This window comes from Vespula pensylvanica, chromosome 20, assembly GCF_014466175.1.
Source record: "Vespula pensylvanica isolate Volc-1 chromosome 20, ASM1446617v1, whole genome shotgun sequence".
In the NCBI taxonomy this organism is placed as follows: Eukaryota; Metazoa; Arthropoda; class Insecta; order Hymenoptera; family Vespidae; genus Vespula; species Vespula pensylvanica.
In genome coordinates this window covers 1,612,662-1,626,096 of record NC_057704.1, presented here as the reverse complement: position 1 = coordinate 1,626,096, position 13,435 = coordinate 1,612,662, and the positions used below count along the sequence as shown (strand labels likewise).

The following is a 13,435-nucleotide window of genomic DNA, read 5'->3' as shown; positions in this document are numbered from 1 at the left end:
ACAAAACGATTAACCTCGCAATTAGACTTGAAAGCTTCCGAAAATCCGTGCTCCCTATACTGCCTAAGCGATACGGGTTTGGTAACGTCATTAAGGCCAAAGGTCGTTGATGGTACTACATGCTACAGAGGCATCCGCGACATCTGCGTATCTGGCGTCTGCAGAGAGATACCATGCGATCTCGATATGGAATCCAACGCGGTCGAAGATGTTTGCGGCGTTTGTCGAGGTGACAGCACATCCTGCAAGATCAAGGAAGGAACGCTCGTAATCCAAGCCCAATCAAGTCCGTTAATTAGCCATTAATTAACTCTAATAATTCTCTCTCTCTCTCTCTCTCTCTATTTATCTATCTATTTATCTATTTATCTCTATATCTATCTATCTCTCTGTCTCTCTCTCTTATCCTCTAGCTAATACAAATCTTTCGATAATGTCAGAACCGAGGAAGATAGTAGACGTACCAGCTGGCTCGAGAAACATACGAGTTGAACTAACTCATCCTACAAAGTCGAGAATTATAGTAGAAGCTAAGAGTTCTGGATTGACTCTAATCGATGGGTAAAAATAATTCTACTAGAACAAAATTAAGTTAATAGAGGAAATTAAATTAAATTAAATGACGGATATGGATATATATATATATATATATATATATATATATATAGTATGTGTAGGAGATCAAAGGGGAGGAAAAGACATAAGAAAAAAGGACGTACTTGATTACGAGTTAAAATATAATTAAATAAAATTAATTTATAATAATAATAATGACGACGACAACGACGATGATGACGATGATGATAATCGTGACGATAATTTGTAAAAATACAAATCGAAAATATTTATGTTCGTCCCATTATATAAATTCGAGAGTATATTATTTTTTCATATAAATCAAATAGTATCAGATCAATCGTAAAACGTATGACAGTAAATATGCTTATTTTTTGTATTTTCTTTTCTTTTCCTTCTTTAAATTTCACGTAAAATTTACGTATTTTTAGAAATAAACGGCTCGATTGTTTTAGAAATCACTTAGGAATGTACGAAGTGGCAGGCTCGAAGGCGTGGCTCGGTATGATAAGACCGAGACAAGGAGCTTTAAATGTGCCAGGACCCGTCACGGAAGACTTGGTTATATTGGTAAATATAATGAGAATGCAGTCGCCTAATTACTCGGCGCAGTGCAGTGCCGTTCAGCGATATCGTATCTCTGACCAGTAAGAGAGTGTCTCTCGTACAAGACTCTCACTCACACATCGTAACACCTATATACATATACGTCATACTAACCCGATAGATTATACGATGAAGCGTAGGTAGTTACAATATTTATATTACCAGGAACGTAGAAATATCGCATTACGGATAACGTATTCTTACTAAGACGTATTCTTTCTTACAAATCGTTTAGAACGATTAAATATTTTTATCGAGCGAAGTACCCATTTAAAGTTTTCCTTTACCTAAATTTATAGCCTTATGTACTAACGTAAATACCGGTGTACTAAAACGTATTAAACGGCATTCTTTACCTAAAGAAATATTATGAGGAGCCGTTATTGAGGGTAAACATATTTATGAGAAAATACTTATCTCATTCCGACAACCATAACCGATTATATTTTATCTAGGGGGGATAAGAAGAAGAAATTTATTTTAATTGGATGAAATTGTTGATTTGCATTTTTTTTTTCTTTTTTCTTTTCACGAAACAACTCCAAAATCCTCTAATTTCTCTAAAGCGATATATATGTGTGTTATACTATTGAGAAACATAGAGTCAATTGTTAAGTGGAGAAAGTCACGTTAAATATCATATTTTGGATTTGAGGTACACCCGGTGGAAAACGTAACGTTGAAGTACTCGTTGGGATTGAAACAAGAGAAACCACGGAAGGGAAAATTCTCATGGGATTTCGTTGACTGGGAACCATGTACCGCTGTTTGCGGACCCGGCGAACAGGTCTCGAAAGCACGGTGTATCGAGGAAATCGGTGGTATGGTGGACGAGAATAATTGCAAAAATTTAACGAAACCGGATGTGAAAGTTAGACCGTGCAATCAGGCACCCTGTTTACCCAGGTCATTTTAATCAAATCATTTATTTAACGAAATTAACATTAACGATATCACATACATTTAATCCGAGAATTGCTCGAGTGTTTCTTTTTTCTTTTTTTTTTTTTTTTAAAGAATATGAACCCATTAAGATTTTTTTTCAGCCAATAAAAAATGACGATTATCGTTCGCTCCATCGAATTTTAAAAAATGAAACTTTTCTCTCTTTTTGTTTTAAACGATCGATCGAATCGATCATCGGACAGATGGATGTTAGGCGACTGGCAAGGTTGCGAGAATTGCACGGCCAAATGTAAAAGGACACGAGCTGTGAAATGCGTACGTCCGGTTGGTCATGGCGAACAGGATGTTGACATTATACCGGATAATTATTGTCAAGGACCAAAACCGAAAGAATCGATCTTATGTTCCTCCGATATTAATCGAATCAATCGTATGATCGAGGATATCTCGATTGATGAGGATAGATCATCGGTGAACAATGAAACTACGGTTAACCTCGAGGATATTAAAAAAGGAGAACTCGTGATCGATAAAGAATATATCGATAATCTAACGCTTACCATTATAATCGAACGCGACGAAAATAATAACATTGTTAATTTGCCGAAGGACTTTGTCTCGAGAACCTCAGAAAATGACACGGAATTATTATTGGTCGGCATGGACGCTGTTAAATATATTCAAACGATACAAGAGGAAGAAGTGAAAACGACTTTTCCGTTTTTCTAATATTATAGAAAATTTAATTTTATCATTAATGATCGTAAACGTTTACGTATATTAAAAGAACAATCTATTTTTTTAATATATAAGTTTAGATTTAGAAACGATTTAATAGTTTCTTATAATTATTCGATCGAGAAAGAAATTTTAATCGTGTCAAATTGAAAGATTTGATCAAAGAAATATATCTCGAAATAAAAATTTCTCTTTGATTAATACTAATCATTATTTTCGAAAAAATTATTTCGTATTAATTTCATAGCGATCATCGTCGCAGTTAAAAACAAAAATTTAATGATCACGTTTTTTTTTTTTTTTATCATTCGTCTCGTATCATCGAATAAATAAATACATACGTATGTATCTATGTATGTTTTTTTTCTTTTTTTATTACGCATATCTTCGACAGTTTCGTTTTCCCATTTTGTTTTTTGCTCTTTCTGTTTTTTTTTCTTTTTTTCGAGAAAATAAATACGATCTTCCTACGTCATCGATTTTATATTCCGTTTACAATTGTACCATTATAACGATCGTTTTATAGCTTTGTTGTCGTCCTTGATTAGAACCATCATTAAAATCTAAGACGATATTTCAATGAAATTTTTTCCTCAAAGATTTTTCTAATCTTTTCTTTTTTTTTTTCTCCCAATCGATAAGTCGATAAAAGATTAATAATTTTGTAGAAATCGATCGATGCGTAAAAGATCACAAGATTTTTTATTTTCAATATTTCTTTTTTATTTTTCATTATAAATATAAAATATATCAGTTCTTGAAGTAGAGACGAGATGAGAATGCACGATATCATGGTTGATGAGTCTCGATATTTTTTTTTATTTATATATTTTTCTTTCTTCTTCTAATTTTCTTATGTTCCTTTTCTGCAGCGTATTAAACGTATCCCACCGATGTTTTCCGTTAAATGATAACGTTACCGTGCATTAAATAACAATCATAATTTATATCGAACCATTGAAAGGACGTATCTCAAACGATCCTGTAATATCGTCCTTTAAATCGTTTCGATAATTCGTTTCGCAAAGCGTCGAAGATAATCTCCGAATGCACAATTTCGATTTTCTCTTTTTGATATTTTTTCTTTTTTTTTTTTTTTTTTGGAAAGAACCATCTAAATTATTCCACGATGCTCTCGGAATAACCAGCAGGTTTTAAAACCGTTCGATTTGTTTTCAGGCCAGACGCAGTCGTCGTGGTTAATCGCTTGTCGGTCTAAAACGTTCTACGAAACCTAAGTAATCCTTTTCCAACGTTCAAAACACGATGATGCATTTACGATTTTACTCGTTAATCTTTAAAACTTTAAAACTAATAATTGAAGTTACTTGAAATTAAAGTAATGAAGAAAAAAAAAAAAAAAAAGGAAATAAATAAATAAAGAAACGTGGTCGAACGTTTCACAGATTATCATTTTTCATATTTTTGAGATAAAACGTAACGCAAAAATATTGTTAATAATTCTATCGAAACTAAAATTTCAACGTACAGCTTATCAAAATTATATACCCAACAATCAACGATGAATTTACGTTTCAACCTCAAACCACATTTACGAGAAATTTCTCATTCCCATAAATTGTAAGAATTCCAAGAAAGTTAAATGTCCGTATAACCGAAGTCCGATTTCGTTTTACTGCAAAACGGAAACTATGATAATATTGACTGTTGGTATTACTAATTATATTCAATTATTTCCTCTCGTTACAAATATTGCAACATGCATCAAAACTAAATTCAATTGTTGTTTAATTGCGATTAGTATTGCAAAACGTTTTCTCTCTTCTGAGAAGTAACTTTTAACTTGTTAATAGAACCGTACGATTTAAAATAAATCCTTATGATTATGTTAATTAGAAAGAAAAAAAATAATTCTTTTATACGAATATATAATATATATATTTCATCTCAGTTCGTTTATTAAAATAATATTTACTACTAATGTTCTAATGTTCATAGATACTACAGGTACTAAATGACGAGCTTAATAATAGTAATAAAAATAAAAATAAATAGATAAGTAAAAAAAAAAAGAAAAGAAAAAAGCGGGCAGCAAACGTTATTGAGAAAAGAAAAATGAAGTTATATCGTTAGATCGGATTTATTTTCTGATTTCTGTAATGCCAACTTCTCGTCGGTCAAATTGTTCTTCGGTTCTTTTTTATTAGCGAGTTCTTCTATCATCCTAACAGCTTCATCGCCTTTATAAGTTTTTAGGTGTTTAGTATCGATACTCATTCCAACTATGTCACCAGACTCTTGGAAAGCTTTGTCCGATAGATTGGATAATAACGATTGTTCCTCGTAAGGTGCATTCATCAGTATTACATTTTCAACGGGAATCGAATCTTTTATTATCGAGCCAGGTTTCGGTGTAGTGAAATTTTTCTCAACTTCTGGTAACACACAAGTACGTTTCTTTTTGTTCTCATCTTCGATCTTCTTTTTTCTAATCCTTTCCTTCTCCTTTGCTTCCTCCTCCTCCTCCTCCTCCTCCTCTTCAGAATTCATCACCCAATCTCGTAAAAACCGTCGGAAATCATTCGATTCGTTTTTATCGTAATTTTTACCAATGAACTTCGTCGCTGCACGAATATTCTCAAGATATCGTGCCAAACCAAGATCCACAAATCTATCGATCATTCTACGTTTATCATCGTCCGTTAAATTTTCATCCCTCTCGTCATCCTCGATCAATTCGTTCCTTATCGATTCTCGAGTTTTCTTCTCGCATGTTTTCTTACACGGTCTCGTACCTGTAAAAAGGATATCGAGTAAAGAGTAGTTAGATGGATACGTAATTATGGAAAATAAGTTGGAAAGTGAATTTTCTATTTCGAATTTTCACTATCCTTCTAAGAATCGTATTTGTCCATTTTATAAAAAATTACAATATATAATCAAATGTAAATCTGTTGTTGGATGAAATTGAATAATTTTATGATACAAAGACACGTGACATATAATGAAAATATTTGTTTGATAATAGTAATTAATAATTCATCGTAATTGATAATTATATAAGTAAAACGAATTCGTCTGTAATCTTTTTCAATCAGTTTTCTTTGCGACGAGTTGATCGTTTTTTATATCATTTATACCAAATTCAAAATTATATATATATATATATATGTATATAAATCATCAATAACGTTGAACAGATTCAATTTGATTTGCAAGAGGATGAATTCGATTCGCGAAATGTTAAGTGTGATTTGCAAAGAGGTCAATTCGATTTGCAAAAAGTTGAGTTTGAATGTACAAAATTTCTATGAAGATATAGTATGCAATACGTGAAAGGAAGATAAACGATTTATTATTTTACAATCATAGAGAGATGAAAAAAATTACGAGGATATTTAACAAAAGGAAGAACGAGAAAAAAAAATAAACGAATCAAATATAAAAACACGAAATAAAATAAGATCAAATGTAATAAGAAACAAAAAAAGAATACATACAAACGAACCAAAAAAAAAAAAAAAAAACAATGAAAAAATCGAAATAATTTAATTTAATGGAGATTGAACTAAAAGGAGATAGATGGATAAATAGAATGAAAGAAAGATGGAGACTGGAGAAGTTTGAAATCTCAAGAGAAAATCAACGTTCGTACAGAGTTAAATTAAGTGAGAGGTTGGCATAACCGAGGTCGAGTACATATACATATATGTATGTTAAATGCTAGAGACTCTGGTTGAACTTTCAAGTGACAGGCGAGAGACTCACCGAAAGTTCGCTTGGTTGGTAAATCTTGAAAAAAAAAAAAAAAAAAAAAAGAAAAAAAAATAAATAAGAAAAGGATCTTTGAGTGACAATTACTTCCTACTTACGTGACAATCGTCAATATCGAAGATTTTTATTTCCACGAATTATATTAACAGATAATTATAAAGTATCTATGTGTACTTATAATCTTGAAAGAAGAAATATAATATGATAATAAATAATTTTTAATACATATCTTTTTTCCTCGTTCTTTTAACAAATAAAAAGTAGAACAAAATAAAAATTATATATATATATATATATATATATATATATATATATAAAGTAAATAATTTCTCATATATTTCTTTTTTCCTTATTTCTTGGACAAGTAAAAAATAATTATTAATGATTAAACAAAACACAGCAAAAATATGTTTGTTCCAATTGTTGAAAAATATATACTTTGAAGATGTTGATTGTGTTATATGTAAAAAATAGTAATGATAATAATAATAATAATTACTCGCAAGGAAGAATATTAAATTAATGAATAAGAATGAATTTTTTCTTTACCAACACAATCCTCCGTTTGTCGTGGTACGCGACCCTTACAAGCATCGAAATTTGCTTGAATGGCTTCCTCGTCTGGTTGACCACTCATTCTCACACATTGAATTTTACGATGCCTCGTGCCTTTGTTACCGTCACACGCGCTACACTTGCTCCACTGACTTACTCTCCACCTAAAGGGGATATATCGTTCGATACATTCGATATATTTCCGAAGTGTATCAAGTCAAAAAAAAAAAAAAGAAAAACAAGAAAGACAAAAAATTTACAATCAAAATCTATTGGAGATTTTTATATTAGAAAACAATATAAAAATCGACACGACCCATACTTTATTTTATTTTTATTTAATGACGAACAACCCTCTGCAACTCGATATTTTCTTTTCTTTTTTTTTTTTTTTTCTTTGGAATTATGATGAAAAAAAAAAGATTTCAAACAAGTCACTTGCTTTTCATGTTTTTCTCTTTACGTGGAATATATTGCCATTATGAGACAAAAAAAAAAAAAGAGAAAAAAAAAATAAATATCGTTCGAACTTGATAAATAATAAGACAAATAAATGATTGTTAATGATGTTTTAATCGTTAAATAAAAATCATTAATTACTTTGCAGAACAGGGCTCCTGATTGCATACTCGGCTTTTCGATTCTGGTTGCGGTATACCATCGCAGAACGTTGGACTAACTTTCCCACTGTGTTCCTCGACGCAAGTTGGTTCGGACAACTAACAATAATAAATAACTAAATAAGTAAGTAAACAATTAAATGAATAAAAATTCACGGGAAGTTTTACTTCGAATTTTTTTATTTTACAAAGCTTTGCTTTTTTGTACTCGTATTAAAACCAAAAAGGATCTTGTTGGTCGATTTATCATTTCATGACTCAAAATAGATTTTCAAACGCGAACGCGTTTGATCTTGTTGCATCGTACAAAAAAGAGGAAAGGAAAGGAAAAAAAAAAAAAAAAAAAAGGAAAAAGAAATACAAAAATAAATAAATAAACGAACGGACAAATAAATGAGAAAGGTAACGTTATACCCATTGACTTTCTGCCGGAGTCACTTTAATATCGAAATACGATCGTTCTTTGAACGTTTGCACGAGCAAATGCCATATTTACGTTACCATCGAGCCACCACCACAGTTGGCACTGCATTCCGACCACTCGACAAAATCCCACATATATTTCGGTGTAACGGACGACACGTTGGTTGGAGTTCCAGTCGAGTAACTATAGTGAATCCCTGGATTCACTTTAGGATAGAAAAACACGTACTGGAAAGATCAGTTGGGAAAAGTTTTATTTATTTATTTATTTATTTATTTATTTATCTATTTATTTATATTATTCGTTTTTGTAATTCTTCATTTCTTTTTCTCTTTTCTTTTTGTTTTTTTTTTTTAAATTATTAAATTATCAAGAGACACTTCTTTTCTCCTTTTCTCTTTCTCTTTCTTTTTTTTTTTTTTTTTTTGTTTATTTCTTCTCATACGTTGTTACCTTACTTTCGATAAACTTCAAATGGACGACAAACGTTGTTACGTTTTACCTACCTCGAGATCGACATCTTGGTCGATCGGACCCTTCATCGCGATCTCCTCCTTATCCGGCTCCGCACGGGAGTAAATTATCATCGTACCAGCGCATGAGTAATCGCCACTCCTCTCCTCTTTACTAACAAAACGAATCGTACGCTAGTCTCGTTAATTATTTCCTCGTTTCGCTCATTAAGAAATCTTATCGAACGAGTTGAATAAATGAGTACAATTATTTTGACCCTTTCTCTCTTTCACTTTCTCTCTCTCTCTCTCTCTCTCTCTCTCTCTCTCTCTCTCTCTCTCTCTCTCTCTCTCTCTCTCTCTCTCTCTCTCTCTCTCTCTCTCTCTCTCATTCTGTCTGTCTTTCTCTTCTTCTGTATTTGTTTCTCTCTCCCTCTCTCCCTTTCTCTCTTTGCTTTCTGCAAAATTCACTTTTACATTTCGGGACGATAAGATTTAAACACGAGAAGAATCAATCATTGTATCGAGCTTGTTAGTAATTTATCTTACCCCATAATTATAAGATTAATGGTTGTTATAAAATTAATATTTTTTTCTTCCTTATTTTTTTCGGTTCTCTTTTTTTGTTTAATTCTTTTCTTTGACATAGCTATGTGGAAGTTAACAGATACATTATCAAGGATTTAAGGTATTCGAATTTTAGTTCGATCTAAGATATATCAATTTGTTAATATATTAATGTAATTTTGCGAATATATAATTTATACATATTATGTACGTATATAAATTATATATATATATATATATACACATATTCGATATAACAAAAAGAATATAAACATTGAACATTTTTTCATATAAATTTCATTACAATTGAAATCAAATATCGTTAATAAAAACTGATCAAAAAAATTAAATGAGTCGATAAAAAGAAAGAAAAAACAAAAATAAAAGGACAGTAAAATTCAAAAGAAAAAAAGAAAAAAATAAAAAGAAAAGGAAGAAAAGAAAAAAGAAACAAAGAAGAAGATACTCACTTGTTCGCATTCAAACAATACTTGTTCTCCTTAGGTAGTTTCACTGCGAATATATTTTGCGCAGGTTTCTTCTCCATTATCATTATACTTCGTGCGCCACGCGGCACCGTTACAATTTTGACGTAAGCTAAGGGAAAAACCATGAGATCCGTTAGAAATATATTATTTACGTTGGAAACGTAAATGTATGAAACGTGAAAACGTTAATGTAATGAAAAATATTTTACCTCCTCTTGCAACAGTCTCGTCAAAATCTCCTTCGGTTATCGTACACTTCGTTCCGTCGCCATTACAAATTCCGCATTTATCCTCAACTGCATCCGAATCGATCACCCAATTGCAACCTACTTTCTGAAATATTATTTGTGACAAATCAATCTCTAGAAATTTATTAACGTTAATCCATTTTAATATAAAAACTTTTTACGGATCAATCGATTTCAACGAGAATAATATTTTTCATTCGCGGAAAAAAGATTTGATTTATCACGCCAGTATTTTTATTTTTATTAATCAACGTTATAAAAGGTATTTTTAGTAATATAAATGATAAATAGGTATACATGAATATTTTTATAATTATAAATAATTAAATATCAGAGTTGCATCTGGCTCGCGTACTGATATTCTATTATAAATATTGACCATAGATTTGAAATACCGAGCAAACGTTTCGAAGCTACCGACCTCGGTATAAATATCGGTCTATCTCTATTTTTCCTTTTTCTATTCTTTTTTTTTTTTTTTTTTTTTTTTTCCTTTTCGTTTTTCATTACCGACCTAGAGAATCCCAAAAGAGTAATAAAACTTTACTGTTTCCTCTTGTAGCTGAATCGACGGTGTAATGGTAAATTGAATTTCTTAAAAAAGTATAAACTCCGAAGTTCGGACTTTTATCGTAGACGATCGTATTAGAAAAAATGATTATTTTCCAAATAAAGACACGGCGAACGATATAGAAATAGCGTGCGTTAAAAATGTCTTCGTTGTTTTAAGAAAATAAAATAAAATAAAATATGGATAGAGAAGAAGAAGAAGAAGAAGAAGAAGAAGAAGAAGAAGAAGAAAAAGAAAAAAAAAGAAGAAGAAGAAGAAGAAGAAGAAGAAGAAAAAGAAAAAAAAAGAAGAAGAAGACGAAGAAGGAAAGAAAACAAAAAAAGAAAAAAATTGAAATGGAAAGAATGTAAAGAATGTGATGAGAACATTGATGATGATACCCTACAAACTCCTGAAATGCACATATGGTTCGTGCCTCCTTTGCAAGGGGTTGAATCGTTTGCAGTAGGGGATAGTTTGGTGAAACTATTTTTTTCGTTGATACAGTAAAGTGCACATGGATTCACGGTCTCGGTCAAATATGGTGTCCATGTATGAGGTCCGTCAGTCAATACGCTCCTATCGTTGTACGCGGAACATTGAACCGCACGAAACGGTGGCTTCTTTGGATCACAGGGCTGTAAAAGCAATCAGAATTACAAGGTAATACGAAATCTTAAATTTCGTATGTATTTTTCCTGCGAACAAAAAAAAAAGAATATTAATCGATATTCTTTCTTATTGATTATAAAAAAAAAGGAGAGAAAAAATTTATTTATTAAATACTTCATTGGTTAATTAATTATTGTGATAATTATTTCGTAAAACAAATGGTCATATATATATATATATATATATATATATATATATATATATATATATGTATATACTTTTATCAAAATTCTCTTGAAAATTAATTTTTCGAAGGTATTAAAAGAAAAATTACTTCCGAGAGTACGATAGCTTTTATTATAAAAGTTAAGTCTAACTACTTTGTTTCGCCTTTTTTTTATATATATATATATATTTTTTTTTTGTTTTCTTTTTCTCTCTTTTTTCTTTTCTACAACGTAAAAGTGTTCGCCGAATAATATTACAAGTTTCTAAAGAAATAAGAAAGAGAAAGAGAGATAAAATGAAAAACAAAAATAAAGAGAAAGAGCGTAAGAGAAGGGAAAAATAGAACGATTTTCTTCATTTTCCCGGGCTTGTTTTTACAGAGTCAGAGAGAGTGAGAGAGAGTGAGAGAGACAGAGATAGAGAAAATCGAGCTCGTCGCCAGAGCAAACGCGTAAAGGTCTTAGCGCAATTTACCGTAGTATTGCAAATGCTGAATTTCTTCCTCTCGCCGATGCAATATCTACCGCCATTTGCCGGCACTGGCTTGTCGCATTCCCTTTCCGAAAATTTAACGCCACCACCGCAAGTCCTACTGCAAGAACCCATAGGACCCCATGCGCCCCATCCACCGTTCACTGCTTTTGGTCGGGAACCCATATCCACGCAGTTCTTGTGAATGCACCACTAACATCATAAAATTATATTTTTTTATTTAACCATCCGAATTTTCCTTTCCCTTTTATTTCCCTCGCTACTCCATTATTTACATTATTTTCTCTCGCACTATCCTTTTCTACTATTATCCGTTTTAGCCAATTCGTTTCACGGTCTTTTTTTTTTTTTTTTTTTTTTTTGCTTACTTATTCATTTTTGTTCTTTTATGTTTTTATTTAATTTTACGTTTTTTTTTTTTTTTTGCAAACGCGAAAGAAACATTCATGAAAGAGTAATCTTTTGATGATATTAGTCCAAATTATTTTACATTGGAATTTACACTCTTATTTACTCGAATCGGTGTTCTTGTTAATCAAACTGTTAGTGTAATTTTGGAAAATGAATGATCGGTATAAATAATTAAACGTCAGTGTTACGTCACTTATACTACGTATCAATGACGACGATGACGATGATTTAATACAAAATAAAAATAAGAAATTGGAATAAATTATAATGTACCTTGTTCTCGCCGCACTTCGTTCCGTCGGCCTTAGGCGTTCCATGTGAATAACAACTTGAGTTGGTCAAACACCAAAGAGAGCCACAATCGTTGAACTGGAATATAGTTATGCAAGCAAATGGACAAACCGAGAATAATCGAATCAGTTTTAAAGGAAGTTGAAACACAACAAGATGGTTATATATGTCTCTACGGCAAGACGTTTCAAGCTAAAGATAGAACCAGAGATATAGAAACAGACATAGAAATAGAGTTAGAGAGAGAGAGAGAGAGAGAGAGAGAGAGAGAGAGAGAGAGAGAGAGAGAGAGAGAGAGAGAGAGAGAGAGAGAGAGAAAGAGAGAGAGAAGACAAGACAAGACAAGACAAAGTTTCAAGTAATTTCAGAATTACCTGACGTTTGCTTAACGTCATGACCAAATTTCGAAGTTAGTCAAAATCGCGCGATCACCGACGTCGACGCAAACACTTCCACAGAAGGAAATTACATTCTTTTATCGTAGAAATGTTTTCGTGAGAGATTAATTAAAGTACGAATCGACATTTCGGCGAACGCAAAAAAGAGAGAAAGAAAAGAAAAGAAACAAAAAAAAAAGAAACCTAACAAATATTTTCTTTCTTTCGTTAATCGAAATGAGATATTATACAATTCTGTAAACGTTGAGGTAATTAAAAAAAAAAAAAAAAAAGAAAAGAAAAGAGAAGAAAAGAAAAGAAAAAACCAAAAAGAAATGGAAACGTTACCTGGCCAGACGTGCAAGCCTTCGATCCAGGATATTCCATCCGACATTGAAAATCAGCATCGTACATAACGCCTGGTAACATATTGGGATAAGAATATTTCGCTCCAGGACTTCTTGGATCGTCGTTCAAACAATCTCCTAAGCCGCTCCTTATTATTATACGTATCATTAATTTTTTCTTCTTTTTTCTTTTCTTTTCTTTTCTTTTCTTT

At 31.5% G+C, this 13,435-nt stretch overlaps 2 protein-coding genes across 3 annotated transcripts in view; one reads left to right on the top strand and one right to left on the bottom strand.

The window, feature by feature from the left end:
* Window positions 1-2,845, top strand: part of LOC122636104 (A disintegrin and metalloproteinase with thrombospondin motifs 7-like) — a 191,907-nt gene extending 189,062 nt beyond the window's left edge. Inside the window, exons 19-23 of the mRNA XM_043827012.1 lie at window positions 26-286; window positions 441-561; window positions 1,032-1,146; window positions 1,838-2,088; window positions 2,331-2,845. Of these exons, the coding sequence (XP_043682947.1) occupies window positions 26-286; window positions 441-561; window positions 1,032-1,146; window positions 1,838-2,088; window positions 2,331-2,817 (1,235 nt within the window). The 3' untranslated portion in view covers window positions 2,818-2,845. The remainder of the gene's footprint in view (window positions 1-25; window positions 287-440; window positions 562-1,031; window positions 1,147-1,837; window positions 2,089-2,330) is intronic.
* Window positions 2,846-4,864: 2,019 nt separating this feature from the next.
* Window positions 4,865-13,435, bottom strand: part of LOC122636105 (A disintegrin and metalloproteinase with thrombospondin motifs 12-like) — a 23,656-nt gene continuing 15,085 nt past the window's right edge. For both annotated transcript variants that reach the window (XM_043827013.1, XM_043827014.1), the window contains 11 exons: window positions 13,225-13,372; window positions 12,482-12,577; window positions 11,780-11,989; window positions 10,867-11,103; window positions 9,877-10,000; window positions 9,650-9,776; window positions 8,667-8,787; window positions 8,238-8,387; window positions 7,717-7,835; window positions 7,111-7,280; window positions 4,865-5,582 (listed from right to left, as the gene is read on the bottom strand). In XM_043827013.1, the coding sequence (XP_043682948.1) occupies window positions 4,909-5,582; window positions 7,111-7,280; window positions 7,717-7,835; window positions 8,238-8,387; window positions 8,667-8,787; window positions 9,650-9,776; window positions 9,877-10,000; window positions 10,867-11,103; window positions 11,780-11,989; window positions 12,482-12,577; window positions 13,225-13,372 (2,176 nt within the window). In that variant the 3' untranslated portion in view covers window positions 4,865-4,908. The remainder of the gene's footprint in view (window positions 5,583-7,110; window positions 7,281-7,716; window positions 7,836-8,237; window positions 8,388-8,666; window positions 8,788-9,649; window positions 9,777-9,876; window positions 10,001-10,866; window positions 11,104-11,779; window positions 11,990-12,481; window positions 12,578-13,224; window positions 13,373-13,435) is intronic.